Genomic DNA, 20,667 nt, shown 5'->3' with positions numbered 1-20,667 from the left:
ATGATGGATAGTGGTTTGGCAATTTCATCCGCCAGCTCCCTCAGGACCTGTGGATGTATCTCATCAGGTCCCATGGACTTGTGCACCTTCAGGTTCTTTAGATGGTCTCGAACCTGATCTTCTCCTACAGCCGGCAGTTCTTCCTTCTCCCAGTCACTGCCTTTGCCTTCTGCAACTTGGGCAGCGTGGCTTGAGCTCTTGCCAGTGAAGACTGAGGCAAAGAATTTGTTAAGTACCTCAGCCTTCTCTATATCCTGGGTCACCAGGTCTCCCAGTTTCTTCCGGAGGGGGCCCACATTTTCCCTAGTCCTCCTTTTATCATTGACCTACCTATAAAAGTTCTTCCTGTCACCCTTAACATCCTTGGCCATATTTAATTCTATTAGGGCTTTAGCTTTCCTAACCTGCTCTCTGGCTTGATGGACAGTTTTTCTGTATTGTCCCCAGGCTACCTGTCCTTGATTCCACCCTCTGTTTGCTCCCTTTTTTTGTTTGAGTTTGCTCAGGAGCTCCTTGTTCATCCATGCAGGCCTCCTGGCATTTTTGCCTGCCTTCTTCTTTGTTGGGATGCATCACCCCTGAGCCTGGAGGAAGTGATCCTTGAATATTAGCCAGCTTTCTTGGGCCCCTCTTCCCTCCAGGGCTTTATCCCATGGGACTCTTCCAAGCAGGTCCGTGAAGAGGCCAAAGTCCGCCCTCCTAAATTCCATGGTGGTGAGTTTACTGTGTGCCCTCCTCACTGCCCTGAGGATCTTGAACTCCACCATCTCATGGTTGCTGCATCCCAGGCTGCCCTTGTTCAAAAGAAAGTAACAGTAACCGCCACATAATTGATGAAAGACTTGAGCCTGCGTTTCCAAAATCTTGACCAGAAAGCCTCCTCAGATGCCTGAAGCTCTGCAGCTGCTCATGACCATAGGCGTTACCGTTACGGGTTGCCTGAGCATCTTGGGACTCATGCCTACACCTGTTGGGGGGGGTCACATGCTTCAGGAAGCAATTCAATATTCATGAGTCTAGAGAGGAAACAAAACCGTAGAGAGTATGTAGGGAATGTTTGCCAGGAAAGTGAGAAGGGGATGGAGTTCTCGATGCTGATCTAAGGAATGCTTTGCATTTTACTTTAAATTAAAAAACAGAAATAGCATTGTAAGTAGGGGTCATTGTGCAAACTCAGAACCAGCTTGGATGTCTACGGTGCTACTACATGGTGTTGAGTAAACATAGCCAGAAACCTCAAGTGTGGGTTTGTTATTTTACATCTAGAGCCAGGTGCCGAACACTGCACCAAACTCTACTTGTGATTTGCTGGGATGAGGGAATTTGCTTCCCCTGCGGTTGAACCCACCTTACCCTGCTTTTCTTTGTTTGATCCTTGTTGCCCCAATTAATTAGCTTTCTTCTATTCCTTGTTCACATTCCCTTGGCCCAGTCCCTTGAATAATTGACAAAACAGAACAGAAGCTGTGGTTACTGTGTGGTACTAGCTGTGGCTCAGTTTTGTTTAAAAATACTGTGTTACTCTGTGCAACAAATTATGACTAACTGCCTCTCCACTGCTCTGCCAATCTGTGGAAAGGCCAGCATCACAAAACGCCAAGTCAGAGCTCCCCGCTGAATCTCTGTAAGCTTAGATAAAAGTAGATTTTGGTGAATGAGGTCTGACTAGTAGGTGTTTTGATGAAAGAAATGTGTTCATCATTGACTTCTTTTCAGTGCTGAAGTTTGCAATTTTCCCCTGAGGTGTAATGTACATGAATAGTTTTGACTCTGCAGATCATGTGAAAAACTCTTCCTCCTTGTCTTTCTCAGCAAACAAAAACTGCATTCGTATGAACTCGTGTAATTTCTGTTATTTGGTTTATCATGTGTGGATTTGAATTTTTATTTTAATCAATTTAATATAATTTATCCCTTTCTTCCTTTCTTTCTTAGTGCTAAAAAGTACACAATAGCTTTTTAATATTTAATTGACGAGATCGTTTTACGGGTTTTAGTTTAAACGTAACCATAGCACAAATGCATTCATTATTAACTGCAGAATGGCAGTGTAGCTTCTTGGGAACCCTCTTTAGTTTAATATGAGAACCCCTGTCAACAGAAAACAGCACTGATATTGTTGTTAAGTGTGACAAACTGGCAAATGCAATGGGCACCACGCTGGAACAATGCAAACTGCTTATGTCAATGGAAGAGGCAATGTTTAAAAGCGGCATGAAGGTGGACAGTGAGAGGCTGTCGAGGAAGGTTCGATTCCGTGTTGCATCCTCGCACAGTGGGAGGGTGCTGAAGGAGGTGTATGCCGATGGAGAGGCTGCCGACTCTCTGGACTCCGAATATGCCAGTAGCTCAGAGACTGACCAAACGAGCCGGCTGAGCGAAGTGGACGGGCAGCAGAATGGACATGCAGGGTCTGAGTGCGATGAAAACGAGAACGAGCAGGACGACTTGCTCATTTTAGTCAGAGCCACTAAAGAGAGGGGGTTTGGTACAAAGCGAGTCAACATCCTCAGCAAAAATGGCACAGTCAGGGGAGTCAAGCATAAAGTCAGTGCTGGTCAAGCCCTCTTTGACAATTTGGCAAAGGTATTTCAGGTAGGTGATGCAGTTCTGCTGGCTGTAAGTCCTGTCTCTGTCCCTTGTAACTCCCCATGTTATTCCTTCCCTTTGTCCAAACCTCTCTCATTTATGGTTTTTCAAACTCTGAATTCAATTCTGCCTCATTCCCACTGCTGCCCTCTTGCTGTTCTTGCTTAGTCTTTCTGGTGCACACCAGCTCCGCTCTCCAAATTGACTGAATTTTTTCTTTCAAAATTGACCTAAAGTTTGCTGACTAGAAATGTACATGTTGTGCTTCCCATGTGTAGACCAGGAAAGAAACATAACAGAGGAATTAACTGGGGCTTTACTGGAGATCTGTACAGATCCTCTGTAGGGGGATGTGTCATGTTTCCACTCCTATTATATTAGTTCTAATGAATTTGCGATGTTATCTACTGTACCCTACATGTAAATATGTATACTTGCAAATTCTGTTGTGTTTAATCTGCAAAGTAGATCAAATTAGATGCAGGATGGCAACAGTGATGGTTTTCCCACATGAAAATTTCAGAGGAATGAAATGTTAGTCAGAGATCTCTTTTATTAATGTCTTTTTTCCATTTATTTTGTAGAAGGAGCAGAATATCTGTATTTGAAACAGTATATGCCACACAGACACCTTAGGCAGAGAATGATCTAGGTCTAGATGAGCGATCTACAGAAATAACTGTATATTCTTACCTTAAGCATCTACTGGATCAAAGACATATATTCAATAGTACAGAGACCATAATGATTTAACTGGGCTTTGTTAAGCTGGGCAGTCAAGACCTTTGAGGTTTTCTGTTCAGATACCTGTGCTAAAAGCACTCATGTGTTTTAATGTTCCATGTAAGATTTGGGTTTTTGAATATTTTTTCCACATTTTCTGACTACAGCCTTTCTACGGAATTGGTTCAGACAGTTCCTTCACACAACAGAGTCATCTGAAAAAAAAGTATCACACCTTCTTGAGTTTTTGGGAATTTTCAGAGAGTGATGTAACACAGGAGTTGTTTCTAGATTAAAAGGTGTTTCCAGTGGCTGTTATCTGATACAAGCCTGGTCTGAGAATGTGTATCTATTACCAAGTAGATGTGTGTCCCCCTGCTACATCTTCCCACGTCCATTCACCGAGCACTTCCATCACCAACACAACCAGTGACTTCCCATTTCCACTGTTGCTTGAGAAGAAAAGCTGGGTCCCTTGTGTTAGGCTGTCTGTCTGTGTCCCCAGATGTGAGCTGCTTCAGCGCTGTGACAGTAAATCAGATCAGCCCTGTACGGCCGTGGGGATGGGGAGGGACAGAGCAGTGCATGTTGGGGGTTATCTCAGCTTTATGGCAGGGCATTGTGGGGGCAGAAAGGTGGGGACCAGCCCTACTGATGCTGCAGGGGAGCATGGTTTCCATGGCAACCCCTCCTAGGGCTGGATGTCACCGGGAGAGCGTTGACATAGCAACCACATCCTGGGAGGGATGAGGGGGTGCTGCTGTGGCCGTGCTCCCCCAGCCACAGCCTGGCGGGGAAGGCGGAGGCTGGTCAGTGGTCATGGGTGGAGGGCCCATACTTCAGTTGTGAGAAATGTACACTACCCAAAAGCCTGAATAACAGAAAGGATCTGCAGGTCCCAGTCTCCCTGTTTGTGCACCAACTTGGTATAAGTGAAATTATCTCCTTTTTTTTTCTGAAACTCTAAAACTGACGGTGTCGCAGCTCTGGAGCTGGGGGTGTGACCTGCTAATTGCATCAGAATTATAAGCCCTTTCTCTGCACATCCAAAGTAATTATGGTTTTATTTCAGTACATTACTAAAATTTTTATTTTCTAATCCTTAGAATACTGCTAAAATGTGAATGGGTTTGAATATTTTCTATATTTTCCCATAGAAAGTAGCAGAGAAATGGTTCTCATTTCCTTGAAATCAACGTAATTCTCTTCATGACCAAGTTTTATGACTAGGACATCCCTATAATGGCTTCCAGGTGACACAGAGCAAAAATACTTGGGTTGTCAGGTATATTGCTAAGTAGTACAATGATCATTTCATGCCAGACCAGTTTTCCATCCCAACGTGCAGTGTAATGGAGCTCAGCCAAAGGTTTTACACAGGACTTCACTCATTTCCACTGCTTCAGCACAGGTCCTTTTCTCCATTTCCATACTTACACACTCCACTGGCCTTCCAGCCTCCCTTGAAAGGTCATCTTCTGCTAAATTAGCTACACATTTCATTCTCAGGCAGGGCCTGCTGACTTCTATTACAAAAAAGCAGGCCTGGTTAACAAACCTGATTAATGCCTTTGTGAACATTGCATCAGAGGGGATATGGGTGAAGAGTCAGACACAATGTACTTGGTCTTTACAATATTTTCCAGCACAGTGTCTCAGGTAGAGCAAATATTTAAGGTTGCAAAGTGCAAGTCAATATTCAGCCTGATAAAGAATTAGCTTATTAACGTTTAGAGAGAGAGGTGGGAAAGAGGTAAGGATGAGGTGGAAGTTTTTTAAGAGAAGGAGAGCTTCTGGGTTGTTTAGATTCACTTTCATTTTTCTTGTAGGTGACCTGGAAAAGTGAATACACAGTGAGACATGCAGAGCTTACAAACCAGTAGGGTCAGCTAATACCATAGAGAAAATAAAATGAAAGACAGAAGCAAAACCAACTGTATTCCAAAGAAGGCAGATGCTGCAAAGTGCTGTTAGGGAAAGTTTCTGGTGTAATAGCACAAGCACAGGTTTTAGGGTGGGTGGCATATTGCATACCAGTGCAGCTGCTGGAGCATATATCACTACAATCCCCAAAACTCTGAGGAGAAGAGGAAGGTCTGCACTTTCCCTGTAGAAGTCACGATGCTGTCCTCCTCACTTCTCTGGCAGATGATCAGGGCTGACACTCCAGCATCATTAGACTCTTTGAACTCTAAGACCTCTGCTAACACTGGACTAAGATTGTAAAAGTTCTCCTGAACTTTTCCTTCATATTCTCATCCATATGCACTGCTCTATGACTCACAAATGGGCAGAGCTTGCAAAAGGAAAAGATGTGCTGGATTGCTTGTGCCTACTAGTAGCAATATCAGGGAAACCTGCTGATAACCTAAAGCCATAGCAATTGCTGCAGTAATGTCACTTATATGGATGCAGATAAATCCCCACCAGGTGAGCTGTAGGTACGTCTTCTGAAGTATAAAGTTCCAGTGTATGTTCCTAGGGTTAGCGAGTCTGGAAAACTAATTATTGAATAGCATCACACTGAAATCCACTGAAGAATAGGAAAAGTTGTAATAACACAGAGGATCCAGTGATTATGAAAAGTTTCTGTTTGTTACAGAAAATTCAATGTTAAAACTGACAACTGGATCACCACTGGAACAGGCATAGTGTCCCTTCACCACTTCCTTTGTACCTTCCTAAGTGCTTTGATCTGTGACCACAGTGATTCAGCTGATTAAGTCACAGTTAAAACAGGTAGTTTCCAGAGCTGGTGGCTGAATAGCAACACCGATTTAAAAAGGAAGGTATTCAGGTCTGTGAACTTTCAGCTGGAGTCTGGGGTTGGTCAGTGCTTAGGATATTGGTATTTATTGTTCTCACGTTCTCATATAAATCAGGTCTAAAACACTGAGCTCAGACAACTGTAATATTAAACTGTTCGTGATATTTTAGGGTTTGCTGCTATTGGACTTGAAATACATATTTGACATAAACTTGAAATGATCAGTAAATAGACTTTAAACTATCTCAGCCTCTGAAAATGATATACAAGCTGTGAGTTAAATAATATTTAGCTGTCTAATTGTTTAAAAATCTAGGTAGGTGATGTCTTTACTTTTCAATACACTCAGCATTGGGAAGCTTAGCAATAAAAGCATGGTTATACTTATCACTTCTTCAAAATCGAATCAATAACTGAAGAAAAAAAAAGTTTAGACTTTTATGCTGGCAGTCTGATCAGCATGTACTGGACATCTGTCCAACCTTCCAGAGCACCGTGTGACCTCAAAATGATCCTTGCTCTGATGTATCTTGGTCTTTGTAAAGCATCCATAAATGAGGACGCTGTTCTTGAGACACTCAGCTGCACTGTATGGGGCTAAGCAGAGGCAAGCCCTGGAACAATAATAATTTCTGTTCTGTGTTTACATATGTTCCTGCTTCAGAGTATATAATAAGCAGGTACTATGACTGCTTCTTGAATCACACCTACATCTGCAGGTAAGTGAAAATTGTTATGACACTGAATTAAACTTCCCCACTGGCTGCAGTATTTTTATTTGTTTAGCATAGGTAGTGACTACATTATATGCAAGACTGCTGAGAAATGCTACACATTTCACAGTAGAGGTCAGACATTAGTGGCATGAACAGTGTGATTTTGAATCTGTGCACACCAGCCTTCCCTGAGACAGAGACTGAACTGACATTTCCTAGCAGGGGCCTGTGAAGCACACTGGAGCCTCAGGTATAACCAAACTCTGGTAGATACAGGATGGAAGCAGCAGTGTGAGTAAAAGATCATTTAGCGCTTCATTAGCACCTTCTCTCTTCTGTTGGTAGAAAACAACTTCTAACAACTGGCTGGTACTGAACAGAGCTGTCTCAGGCTCGCCACAGCTAGGGTCTGAGTGCCTGTGGTTCAAGCAGATTGTGCAGCCTGTAGGAAAAAGCAGAGCTGCTGCCCAGGGCTGTGAGGGAGAACAGAATTATGTTGTTCCCTCTGTGAAGTGTAAGCCACATGGCTATTTTCCCAAACAGAATGATTTATTAATAAGCCTCATCCCCTGACCTTATCCTTTGCATGACAAAGGGTGTCGCAAAGAAGCTATGGTAATACTTCAGTGAATATGTATATGCAGAATATGTAGTACTAGAGTGAATCAAGACTTTAGGTAGAGATTCAAAAACCGTAGGTTTATGAAGAAGGACTTAGCCATCAAGCTCCAAAATTGTGATCCTCAATCCTCCAAACCTCTCTTTGGTGCCACCTTGTCTCAAAGGCAGCAAAAGCCTTTTATTAATGAAAATTTGGCTAATGATTTGCTTTGGCTATGTGCCTCAGCATCTCAGTATTGACAGGACGTGACAGTTAACTCCTACTCATGTCCTATGGGAACCACAAAATAGGCGTTCCTTTGCCTGTCTCACCTGCAGGGCTTGATGCAGTAGGTGTCCTCTGAGCATGCCTAGTGGAGCAGATCCTACACAAACTGTACATAAGCAGATGCTGCTTTGTTACAAATCGTGTCTGCAGGAGACAGTGGTGGGTGTTGTACTTTGAATTAGATGGTCACAAGACAGCATGAATAAGTTACTGGAGCAGGAGTGGAACATGGGCTTGGTGATTCCCAACTTGCCATACTATGCTTCAGCATCATGCTGGACTTCCATTTCTTTCTTTCTTGCTCACTTTTAAGCATTATAGTGATGGCATTGCTTCAGCATGGAGGTATCCTAGAAAAGCTTGTAGGCTATGACTTGCTTGCTAGGGACAAGAGATAGAGAGGAGTCTGAATCCAGGCAGCCAAGATACCAGAGACTGCAAATAACCGTGTTCTGCCACCTTGTTTCATCCTCTCTCTTTAAATCTAAAAATGCATTTGCTTTCTTTTTGAAAGAAAGAACCAGTGTACTTGTTTTCAGGCAATGACTGTGAATGCCCGATGGAAAAAGATGCGTCTTGGTTGTACTAAGTGGGATTCCTAAATCGTATTGGCCTCAGGAAGTTCTCTGATCTGAAAGTAGTCATAAAATGAGAGAGTATTAGGAGGAAGTACCATATATACTTGCCATCCTCTCACTTTTAATTATCTGTCTGGTAGATGACCTGGAATACTAGACGAACACTGGGTCCAAACCTATGTACTGCTCTGTGTCTCTTACATAATGTCCCTTTGTGGAACTGCTCAATAAGGTGCTCAGCCTTTGAACTAACATGGAAAATGCTTCATCTTACTTCAAACTGACTTGAAAAAGAGTCATGTTACATAAACAGCCTATAAAAAAAAATCTTAGGATGCTAGTGCAGAAATGTTTTCTACTTATTCTAACAGTAGGAAATATTTTTTTTTCTGAATTGCCCTTTTACAACAGAGATGAAAAAAGATGAACTGATTAGTCTTAATCTTTAATCAGTAGCATTAACTCCTCACTTTTTCTAGCTGTGGAGCTCAGCTCAGTAGCTGAGCAGGACAATTAGGAGAAAATGTCTTTTGAATTATTCTTAAAACCAGGACCATCAAGAAAAGTTGGGGCTATTCCACTGTCTTTGACATGGTACAACAAGCTGCCTGCTAGCTCCTTTGTTGTGTCCTCCTGCCCCTGAATATCTGCATGCCTTTGACACAGCAAACACAAATTTTGTGAAACACTGCTGAAATAAATCACTTACAAATATGAACCATCCTATATGCTTAATTACTAGCATAATTCATGGTCATTGACCTCTAATTTTTGTGTACAAATAAATTACTTTTCAACCAAATATTTAAGGGTCCTCATTGCACCTGAATGTCTTGGGTGAAGTATGTTTTATCTGTGTTTACAAACATGGAAGCAAATATTTGTCTATGCTGGGTCTATTTGTCACCAGATTGTACATGTGTGCAGTTGTGCGATTGCAAAAATATGGTAATAAGGGGGATGAAACACAGCTCCTTATTTGAAACAAAAAAAAAATTCACAAGCATGAGGAATTATCTTTATCTTAGCGGTATGATTCTCTAGGCATCTACTAAAGCTCTTGATTTCATGTCATAAAAGGCATTAGCAGAAAATACTAACAAGTTAATTACATTACATTTCCATTTAGTTTACAGATCTCAGAACTGTTTCAGTTCTGAACTAGGATTTGCAAATACTTGCACTAGTATTTGCAAACACAAGCTAGACAAAAATAAATGTACACATGCCATACAGGTATTGTGTTAAAATGACCCAGGAAAACTTCATTTTAGCAGTTGATCAAAACCGTGTTTCAGGAGTCACCTGCTGCCAATTCAATTGGCCTGTAGGCATCATTGAGAGCTATTTCCTTCCCTAAGAGAGAGGGAATGAAGTTATGCTTTATTTGCACGTAACGCATGCTAGACTACTCTGGTCTGTCAGTGGCCTGCTCTGACATTTGACTACTAGTGTTGGCAGTTTATTATACACTGCACTGACACATGGTAAATATTAACAGCTTGAAAGAAATAAATGGTCAAAGAGATTATGCTTTTTTTTTGGCTGGAGTTTTAACCTGTGACTGCAGTGTTTGGCAGCATCATGTTTGCAGCTTAAGTGCAATAAAACATGCTTCAGATGGAATTCGCATCCAGAGAGAAAAGGGTATGCCTCTCATATGCATGAAAACCTTCCTCATTGCTGGAACATCCAGTACTAGGTAGTACAAAGCATGAAACTCAAATCTCACTGAATTTTTCCAAAACTTGCGAGATAAATAATAGTTAGGACAGCATCCCCAGCCTGTTGATTTTGAAAAGGAGACGAATAAATACAGCTCACCATCCACACAGGCAATCTTGTGGTTTTGCTTGACACAGTAGTTACGTTCACAGCCTCCATCATGCAAAGCAACTGAAATGGTCATAGGCTAGCAGCTGGAGTCAGTGAGGTAGAGACTCATTTCATACACAGCAAGAAAGAAGACAGAAAAACCATCATTCATGATAGTATGAATTGTGGAAAACATTTTAATAACCTTAGTACAATTTTGCTTTAGAACTATATCTAGAGACAACATCCATCAGTAATGTCAGAGGAGTGTTCTATACCAGAGATATACCACATGCAGACTCGTTCCTTCTCCACTCCCGAGAAATATGTGAAAACTTAATGGCCAATGTTTGCACAAGTTTGTAACAATATCCGATGTTGTATCCTGCATTGACAAATCAGTAATGCTGGTGCAAAGGCAAAGAAATTTTTCTTTTCTGCTGGTAGCCTTGTTTGGAACATTACTGATTGCTAGTTATCTAACAAGTTTTAAAAATAGTAAGAACTGACAGCAGTCATACACCATTATTTATGAGAAATCTATTTCCCCATGCAAGCTCTGTAAGAGAGAAAGCAATCGGTTTCTAAACCTGCAACAGAAGTTACAGCTTTTTAAAGAAAATGTGATCCTTTCCTCCCTAGCTGCTCATGTCCTGCTCTTGGTTTACTACATCTAAATGCAAAGAACTCTTCCTCCTAGCCTCACAGGCAACGGTGAAGCATTTCATTGCTGTTCAAGTGGAGAATGTCATTGGAGACAGACTGATAGACCCAGTGAAAAATGAGACCTTCAAGCATTATTGCTGGAGTTCCTACCAGGTGTTGCAGGTCTGAATCTACATTTTGAGAATTTCCCTTTTCAGGTGTTGGCTGATGCTTTCAGCCAGATTCTCAAACATGTGGTGGATAAGCCCGGTTTTCTTTCAAATCCCACCATGATCCAAAAATATAACCACCTACTCAGTCTCTCCAAGTCCAGACTTAAGCTGTGTGAAGATTTAAAAGAGACAGCAGTTTCTAAATGACTTGTTCAGGATATGGATTCTGTTCATTTAAATCTGTCTGCAAAATTTTGCCATGACAGCTATTGCTTTCGTATCTGCTGGGTGATCAGGCCTTTTGCAAACCTATCTGCTTGGCGAATTATGTTCCCGTGGATCCTTATGTATGAGCCTGTGAGGTGGAAGGGCACTTTTACAGGCCAGTATTTGCAGCTGGATACAGCTGAATAATACTATTTTTTTTTCTACGGCCGCTGACTCCCGTAGCCTTGAACCATGTTGTTCCTTTAACCAGGCAGTTTTATCCTCAGCTGCTCCAGCAGTTCTCTTTTGAAGTCACAACAGATAAGGGCAAGAGTTGTTAAAAAAGGAGAGATGTCTCGTGAACCTTCTGAACTTCTTGCTGCAGAGGATTAAATGATGTCTATGTGAAGAAGCCACTGAAATGTTGCTCCAAAAGAAAAGCAGATAGTGAATTTAATCATCTCGGCATCTGCATTTGTAGTCCTTCCTTGATCAGAACACATTTAGCTCTATGACAGAATATAGATTCTAGCTCTGTTGTAAGAACATCATTTTATGACAAGTATGATTATAAGAATAACAACTTCTATTTTATTTTAAAAATACACATCTCTGGGACAAATCCTGAATCAAACTGCTTGAAATAAAGCTGCTCACACTGACCTTGCTAAAAAATTACTCCAACAGCATATGTGATATAAATGGAATAACTAACTTGGCAGCTATTTTGACTAACAGGTTTAGGAGCTGGTGTAAATCATACAACCTGCTACATTCCAATTTTCAGATATTTTACCTATTTGGTTAAAAAAGCAAAAAAAAAAAAAAAAGTAGCTTACACCAGAGATTTTTTTCAGCTTATGCCTTAGATTTTTTAGCAACAAATTCTATAGCTCTGCTTCATGGAGTTATATTCTATTTTGCTCACACAGAAATGGCGGATGAGTCATCTGTCCTCTTTTGTACATCAACACTAGCAGCCACAGTACAGGCTATTCTAAGGCAGAGCTAGTTTATGTGTGCTATCCAGGTGTTGCATCCTCTATGTCTGCATAAAAATCTCAAGCTCTCTGCTTTTGTTTTTGGAATCTATTGAATAAGAGAAGGAATGGAACACTATATGTGTGCAATGCAGATGGATCTTTAATTTAAAGAAACAGAGGTTGTGTTTATAACTAGTAATTAACTACACAGGGTTTAAAGATGAAGGTACCAAAGTTATAGGCAATATTAAGTAATGAGATAGCTGAGAGCCTAGTTCCCATTAGGCTAAGTAATATAGCAGGGAAACAAGGATAACTACAAGAGGTTGATTTCCATCATTTCTGAATATTGATTAAGGCTTTGTCTCATTGAGGAGTAAGGACTGAATCAGCACTTCATCAGCACTTTGTTGCATTAAGTGTAGCTCAGCTTTGCTCTTTGCCTCTTTCCAAGACCTGTGCAAAATTCATTACTGGTTGCAGAGTACTTTGTGACCCTGTGCAAGAGAATGCTCTGTGTCCACCTGAAAAATGGTTAGCCTTTTCCTTAACTATGCAGTACAAATGACAACTTCAGCTTTTTCAGAATAGCCTGTTTTTATCTCAGCTCAGATGAGTAACATTATCAGGTAGAATTTAAATTGTGTAAAACAGCAAGAAAGAAAAAATACATAATTTGACAGATATTTGGAAATGAAAACTAAGCATACTGAAAGGGTGGTGATTTCCCAGTTTGTTGAACACTTTTTGGGAGTTTCAGGATCTCAGTGCATGTCATTCCAGCTTCCATTTACAGGAATACAGTAAAAGATAAAATGACTTTTGAGAGAAAGCTTGTTAGGTGCCAAACATTAAAATTCCAGGGTGTATCCCAAGTCAAAACCAGACTTTATTTAACACTTTCCTCTGATTTTATTGCTCAGGAAGGTAACTTGTGAAGAATGGATTGTAATTTTGAATTTTGTCTGCTACTGACTGCAGCTGAGAATGGCACCTTATTTGGTTTATGCTATCGCCTTCTTCAGCTGTTTTCTGAGTGAACAGAAGTAGTTCTGTTGTATAAGACAGGCTGACTCTAGGGTGTAATTAATCCATGACGAAAGGCTGAAACATCTGCTTATGAAAATGCAGTAAGTTTTCAACTAAGCTAAGTCTAACTGATAAGAGCTTTCCTGAATACTGGTTGTTACTTGCTGATTGCCTTTAACAGTAGGAAAATTGTAACACTGTTGCAAATAAGAAAGAAGTCATCAATTATTGTGCTGTCTCCTATTATATTCTTGTATATCGAAGGTAAGTCTTAGGAAAACAGATCCATTCACCACACAAAGCACAGCCTGGCAAAGATGGAAGAGCCATGTAGTGTCATGAGCAGGATCTCACCAGCTAACTGTTTTATTCTCCAGAAATATGACGAATCACATTTGTAACAAGCTCAACAGATTATAATTCATTTTCATAGACCACTAATACCTTTTAAATAACCAAGCTGTAATTGACATTTGGGAACAATAAAGGGGATCACTGCATGAGTAAACTGCACCTGGCTATGTTTAAATGTAAAATGACTGAGTCAGAGATGTATGTGTGTGTGCATTATTATTGTGTTATTGTTATCATCTCTCAGTCTCTCTAGCAGTCTAAGGACACAACGGAGTATTTTAGAAAGAATAAGGGACTGGTGAAAGAGAGGTGAAAAGAGAAAGTGTGAAGGGATGGTGGCCACCTTTTTTTTTTTTTTTTTAAACATCATCTGCCTGCCAGTGAACAGTAAACAGGGTTTTCTAAAGTTGCTGCCAAGTTAAAAAGAAATGGGCCAGAGCAGCCATAGTAATGTTCATGACAGCCATTTGCTGCTAACCAACACAAGTCTGCTTCTCTGCAGCATGAAATGTTCTATTGAGTGAAGCAACAGTGATTACAGACAGATGGGGCCAGTGTGCTCAAACCAGGACTCACATGGAGGCGTCCTGTTTGCTACCTTTTCCACATGATCTGAGATATCAAACACCTTCATCTTTATTTACCCACCCTCAGCAACTCCTGCTCTACTTCACTTCTGGCTAAAGCCATCCTTACTTACAGAATATTCTCAAATATGACATAAGCTGCCCAATGATGAATGTTTAAAGATTTAAACATCTTGAACAGTGTGATAAATAATAAGCAAAAGGAAAAGCTGCTTATGACAAGAAAAAATAGGATTTGGGCCCCAGAACTAAGGGTGCTGTTTAAGACAAATGTATTGTGGGGTTTTTTTAATAATTCAGGATGAATACCATGGGAAATGGTATATAAGTAAATAGAATTACCACCAAAGTCCGATTAAGTAACGGGACAAAACGTTCCCTCCCAAGACACTTAAACATATTTGAAAAATCCTACTCATATTATTAAAAAAAAAAGCCCCAAAGTAACTTAAAATGTAAAATGACAGTAAGAAAAATAACTATGTAGGAAAAAGAGCTAGTCATTTACTCCAGTATTTCGTATATACAACCAAACATGGGCAAGTCTAAATACGTTTAAAGTTGTTTTTGGGCAAGTGACCAAACACTAGGTGCTGGTTAGAACTCTTTCAATTTGACCTACATGCTCTCTTCTTTTATTTACAGCTCTTCTTGTTTTGAGTAGAATCAGAAAACAGAAAGGCCCAGAAAAAATGAATGTAAAAATTGACCAATGCTTTTTAAACTTGAGAAAAAGTTCCATTTTACTGAAGTTTGAATCTCATTTTACTCAGTCAATTTCTCCCTGTTGCTAGCGACAAAAAGACAGAAGTGAAATAAACACTCATCAAATGTTGAATAATAAGTATTTTTCATGCTCCTACATATAACTGTTATCAAAAAGTAGTAACTCATAACTGTTAAGCAGTAGGAAATTAAATGGTGTAATCTAGGACAAATCTTCTCCTAAGAAGAGAGACTTATTCTCAGATTTCCAGGGCTTGCACATTGTTTAGAATTGTGTATTTAATATTATTTTCGGGACCCATCTGTGATCCATTGTATCAGTTCTCTGGTCTTCCACACTATCTACAGAGGTAGCTTTAGGCAGGCAGATGCTATGCAGCTCAAGCCATAAATTTTTAATTTACTGATGGCAGCATTTCTTTAGGTGATATGCAGTAGACTTCCTTTTCTCTCTTACATTAATTAGTTTTGGTTTGCAAAGTATGTTGGAGAAGTAACAGTGACCTTCCAATTTGCGTGTTCTCTAACTTCATGTTGTGTGTTAGTAGACACAGAAAATGGGTAAGAATGATAAATTGTGAATAAAATGGGTAAGAATGATAAATTGTGAATCTACCATTTTTATTTTCATTTTTGTTTGAATTCCCCATTTTCCAGACATTTTAAAATGCCCGTGTCTTTCTCGTGTTAAAGGCATATGGCATAAACTGTTATGCTACTGTTGTGTATACCAGAGTCTTCAGAAAACTGTCTCTAGCTAAACTGCTGCAAACCGTCAGAGTAGAAATTCATTTCTTTTCCTTTCCTTTCTCGTTGCTGTAATACAATAATAAACCCTCACTGGGATAATTTAAAAATTATGTCCCCTTAGTTTTGCATAGATCAGACATGCTATTGGAGCCAAAATGAGTTTAATATACAATGAAAGTTCAGGCCAAAATTTAAACCTAAATTAAAAGACTTCCAGATGGTAACACAATTCATGCAACAAAATAATGTTGTACATTTTTGTAGGCAACACAATTGTATTCAGGCCTGTCACAGCACAAGCCATATCTGCCGGAAAGAATATTCTTCTTACAGAAGTGGGAAGTTCCAGTATGACCATTGATATGCCACCATGCTTCATAGCTACCATGTTTTGTGTGGACTGGGTGTGAATTTTAGTGCAAATTATTTACACACCATCAAATACCTCATTACTTTAGTGAATACATTGTATCTGATAATTTTCTAAGGAATTCAACTTACATCAACCAGTGCAGGAGATAAGACAGAAAACTACAATGAGTGGGTACTGGGAGTAAATGAGTAAAACACAAGAGGTTTTTTGGTGGGGGAAGCAAAGGTCCTTTTCTTCTCTGAGCTAATAAAGGTAATTGAAGTCTTTGGAGAAACCTCTCTGAGTAAAGTTTGTAGGATGAAATTATGTAGCATCCTTTTCAAGTTATTCTGTAGAAGTATTTGAAAAGATGAAGCTAACCAAGAGCCAGAAGAACTAGTGCTTACCAAGATCATGGCAGGTGAGACTGACCAAGTTGTAGATACTGAGATAATGTAATTTGCAGAAAATATCAGGTGGTAGTTACACAAGGCCTGTGTCTGTGAATATACGGGATAGGCTGGAGAGAAAAAAAAAAGGAGCACTGATATTGTGGAGGGAATTCAGGAGATAAATAAAATACTTGTGGAGAAAAACTGATTTTATCCATGGGATGCTGGAAAAAGCTTCCCATTATCTGTATCCACAGAGAAATCTTATAAGGAAATGGAAGACCTGTGATTGGCAGTGTTTGGGAATGTTGTCTGGGAGCCTGAAAAGCTGGTGTGATGGCTGTGGAGGTGCTCTGCAGTGATTTTAAGTACTCTGTGTTTTCAGTATTTGTTAAAATGATTAGGTATGTTCAACTGGATTCACAGAATTCCTCAGGAAACCTACCAGAGAGGGAAGCAATGCTCTTAATTAACTGCATTTCAGGCATAAACTGCAACCAATACAAAGCTTTGAAGGTTTTGGCTTAGTCTCTTCCTGGCTTATCTTGTGGCACTAGCTTGCACTAGAACGTCAGAGTTCATCTGAAATAGTGACATTATATGTGTTCCATGGCAATGCATGCTGATAATCTTCATATGAAAAGCTAAGATATGTGTGACACTTTCAGTGAGTAAGACATATCCAAAAACCTGGAAACTGTTCACCACAAATGCTGCTAGATTTGATATGGGGGACATCTATCTGCTGAGTGATGTGAGCCCTCTGGTGGGATTCTGTCCCCTTTTGGCTGATTCGTTATATGCTCAGCCCTACTGAAATGTAATAAGGAGGCAGCAGCTACTTCTGAGCTGGCACGACAGAAATCTCTGTCTCTCAGCCATTCTTGCAGCCTGCTGCAGCACAGGCTTGTAATTTTGACCTTACATAGATCTTACAGAAAATATAAGGGCTGCACTTAAATCAGTCCCTCAGTAGCTGCCAGAAATGTCAAGTGTGGCAGTGAAGTACTCTGTCTTGCAGAAAGCAAGAGGCAGCTTCTGCATGCTGGCAGTGTTGGAGGAAGTACAAATCTCTCTGGGAGGCCTGGGGAAAACTGGGTGTTGGAGGCCTGAAAGATGACTTTGACCTGGAAGAGAGATGAAGAGCAATCAGGCTTGCTGGAGGGGAAGGGAAGCTTAGTCTGCAGTCTGGTAAGTTCTCTGAAATAAAGAGAAAGAAAAAAAAAGGACTGGGAAACATGAGTTTTCAATTGCAGCTTGAATTGAGAAAGTGTGGCAAAGCCTATACTTCAACACCTGTTGGTGACCAACATTAAGAATAATCCTTTTGTTTATTCTTTTGATTACAATTTAAAAATACCTATATTTTAACTGTATCTATGGAGAATTTTCTTCCTAACTTTATTTTAACCAGAAGAACAAATTCTGGCATAATTTTCCACCAGAACTTCCGTCCTGACCACAAGTGAATTTGAAGGTTTTCAAAATTTTTGCTGTTTTTGCCATTGAATTTTCCTGAATTTTGTTCCTCATCTGTATCTGACTGGGACAGTCTACTTCTTAAGTAGTATTAAAATTTAATAAGCATTTCTAATTAAGATTTGTTTTCTGTAGTCAAAGACTCAAAAAGCAAATCAGAGAGATTTTGTCTCCTGCAACACTGTAACACAATTTTGCAGAAGTATAGGTTTCAATTTCCTGATCAAGCGATCGCATCAAACAAAGAAAAATTGTTTATGTCACCAGTCAGACTGTTCAGCTGAAAGCCATTTATCAAGCATAACAGATAGTCAAACATTAGTAAAACTAGCTCATAACTCTCCTGCTAACACCACACCTGTAGAAAACAATTGTTTCCCTGGTTGGGTGCCAGCACACTACAATCAGTATTTCAACACATAGTAGGCACAGAAGGGAAAATGGAATAACCCATTGCCAAGGGAAATTCATTGTCAAGACAGGAGCTGGTTGAAGTTTGCATGATGTGTTTTGTGTAGATTAAGGTAGGTATTAAGCGTGTTCATATTAAATATACAGTAAAACAGCTATGAAAAGTGAAAACTACTTATCAGGAACACCAGAATTTACCCACAGAAAAACTGAGTTTGTTTTGCTGGAAAGAAAAAGTCTTACAGGTTAGTGTTGTCCATTGTCTCAAAAGAGCCATTTTGCAAATACTGTGTCTATAAGTAAATTAATCCCAGCACCCTTCCTCTTTGTATAAGAAGTCTTGTTACTCTGAAATGAATTGATGAGGGAAGAGGAGGGTAATAGGTGAACAGGCTGTTTGACAAGCAGTATCAGAGCAATTTTTAACTTTCTTTACATTTCCCACTCAGTTCATTTCAGAGCTGACATTACAGTTATCAGACTAACAGATGAAAGAACAAGACTGGATTGTGTGGTGGCCCTGCCATTGAAGGCTGAGAAGCAATCAAGCTCTCAGTGAAGATGATCAATATCAGAAAAAGCAAGTGTACTTCCCATGTGGTTTGAGGCCACTGTGCTCACCTGACAAGCAAACACTGGATTTGGTAAAAGGCATACACTGAGAAAATCCCATGGAACTTTATCCAGGTGAATTGTCACTGATGCATGCTCAAGGAATTATGGTCCAAGAGCTAGAAAATCACTCTATGAAATTTACTTGCGGTCAGCTTTGTAGTGACAAATATTTTCCCTTTACATAGTGTGTTCTGGGAAATACAGTGTTTTCATTCACTTTATATAGTGAATGCCTTCTGAAGGGCAGAGCATTCCCTCAGAGCATTCCCTCCATCACATTTACTTTTACAGGGCTGAATCTTGGTTATAAATTTGAATGGGTTAAGTCCAAATGTATCTGTATTGTTAGTCAAACTAATTGATATAAAATAGTCATCCTAGAGTAATGCTTTCCATGGGTTATAATGATTTACATACTCAAGGAAACTAAAGCAATGGGACAACACCCAAATCCTGATTTTAAGTGCTATGTAATCCAGGAAATATTTGGCTCCAGAGTCATGTTTTGTAGATGAGATCATAATAAGGCTGAAAGATAGTATACCAGGTTTCAACTGTCTATTTTGGTGTAAGATCCCATGGAACACTTCGCAAATGAAGGGGAAAATTATCATATACCTTGCTGAAACTTGGTTTAGATATTTCCTGACTGCTGCATCAAAATTGCACTGGGAGTTTCCTACTGTAAATGGCAAAGAGCTGAATCTGACCGTTCTAAGAAATAATTGCATATTAGTTTTGCATGGTGATTGCACTGGTTGATGAAAATTTTCTGAAATCAGTTTCTCTGGCTATTGCTGTCAAGAAAAGTGTACTGTCCTGAATTATGTGCCAGATTTTTCTGATATTGATGGAGTCATAACAATTTTCTTTGTACTGGTAGTGGAAGTTTCAAAGTTATTGGCAATTCAAAGTTTATATAGGCCAACTGTAAAAAGATTGCTTGTGGGACCATTTGTCTGGCTCTAATATTTTATTGTTATTTGCTTTGTACTTCCTAACATTTCAGTTTTCTTAGTGTCTTTATAAGGCTGTTGAGAGGGGAGGAAGATGCTAGCACCTTGAATCAGAGATCTCTGCAGCAATGAAGGTTTTTTAAATAATGAAAAAAAATGAAATAAAGTCAATTACTCACAGAATTATCATTTGCTTCTGATTTTCAAAGGGTTCATTTATTCCTATCATATGCAGAATGGCATAAATAAACTAATAAGAAAATACTGATAGACCTTACAACGCTTGATAAATAAAATCCAATTAGGCATGGACAGATATGGATCTTCTTTCAAATAATTTGAAGACCATAATAAATTTTGTCCTGGCTGACTTCCACACCATTATTGTGCTTTCTTGAACAGGAGCTACTTTTTATCCCCAGAGCCAGTGCCACACCTGTAGCAGGCAGTTTGACTTTAGAAAGTCTACACAAGCAGAAGCATCAGGGTCTAGCAGAGACCATGAACCCTAGGGAGATAACCTGTTCTCTTATCTGAGCTTGGGTCACCTGAGAGCAGGCTGTAGCCTGGTTGTATGGGTGTGTGCTGGATGAACGGTAATAAGGACATTGAGAGGTGAGCTGAGTTGTAGTCTTTGTACCTTCTGCACCTGGCGATAGCTGAAGCATTGCAAAGAGCAGGGAGAGGCAGGGTCATGCCCCGTACTCCTTTGCTGTGGCATTATATTTCTTCTGCTTTGAAATGAAAACACTTTGACATCCCCTTCTGTGCCAGAAGATATGTGGGAAAGCCTGCAGTAGCAGAAAAAAAGGTATGCTGTTATATTGCACTATCTGGGGAACAGAAAGGGTAACAACACACATTTACGTGGTGTCAGAGATGGAGAGCCTTTCTTTTGATTTTTTTTAGTATTCAGTCAAGTGATTTTAGG

At 39.8% G+C, this 20,667-nt stretch overlaps 1 protein-coding gene across 1 annotated transcript in view; it reads left to right on the top strand.

Moving 5' to 3' along the window:
- Positions 1–2,199: 2,199 nt before the first annotated feature.
- GRXCR1 (glutaredoxin, cysteine rich 1) overlaps positions 2,200–20,667 on the top strand; it is a gene marked incomplete at its 3' end in the record, with an annotated part of 33,492 nt that continues 15,024 nt past the window's right edge. Inside the window, exons 1-2 of the mRNA XM_010087211.1 lie at positions 2,200–2,595; positions 6,757–6,759. Coding sequence (XP_010085513.1) covers positions 2,200–2,595; positions 6,757–6,759 — 399 coding nt within the window. The remainder of the gene's footprint in view (positions 2,596–6,756; positions 6,760–20,667) is intronic.

Source organism: Pterocles gutturalis, unplaced genomic scaffold (genome assembly GCF_000699245.1).
Source record: "Pterocles gutturalis isolate BGI_N339 unplaced genomic scaffold, ASM69924v1 scaffold47246, whole genome shotgun sequence".
Lineage (NCBI taxonomy): Eukaryota > Metazoa > Chordata > Aves > Pterocliformes > Pteroclidae > Pterocles > Pterocles gutturalis.
This window is presented reverse-complemented; position numbering and strand designations above follow the sequence as displayed.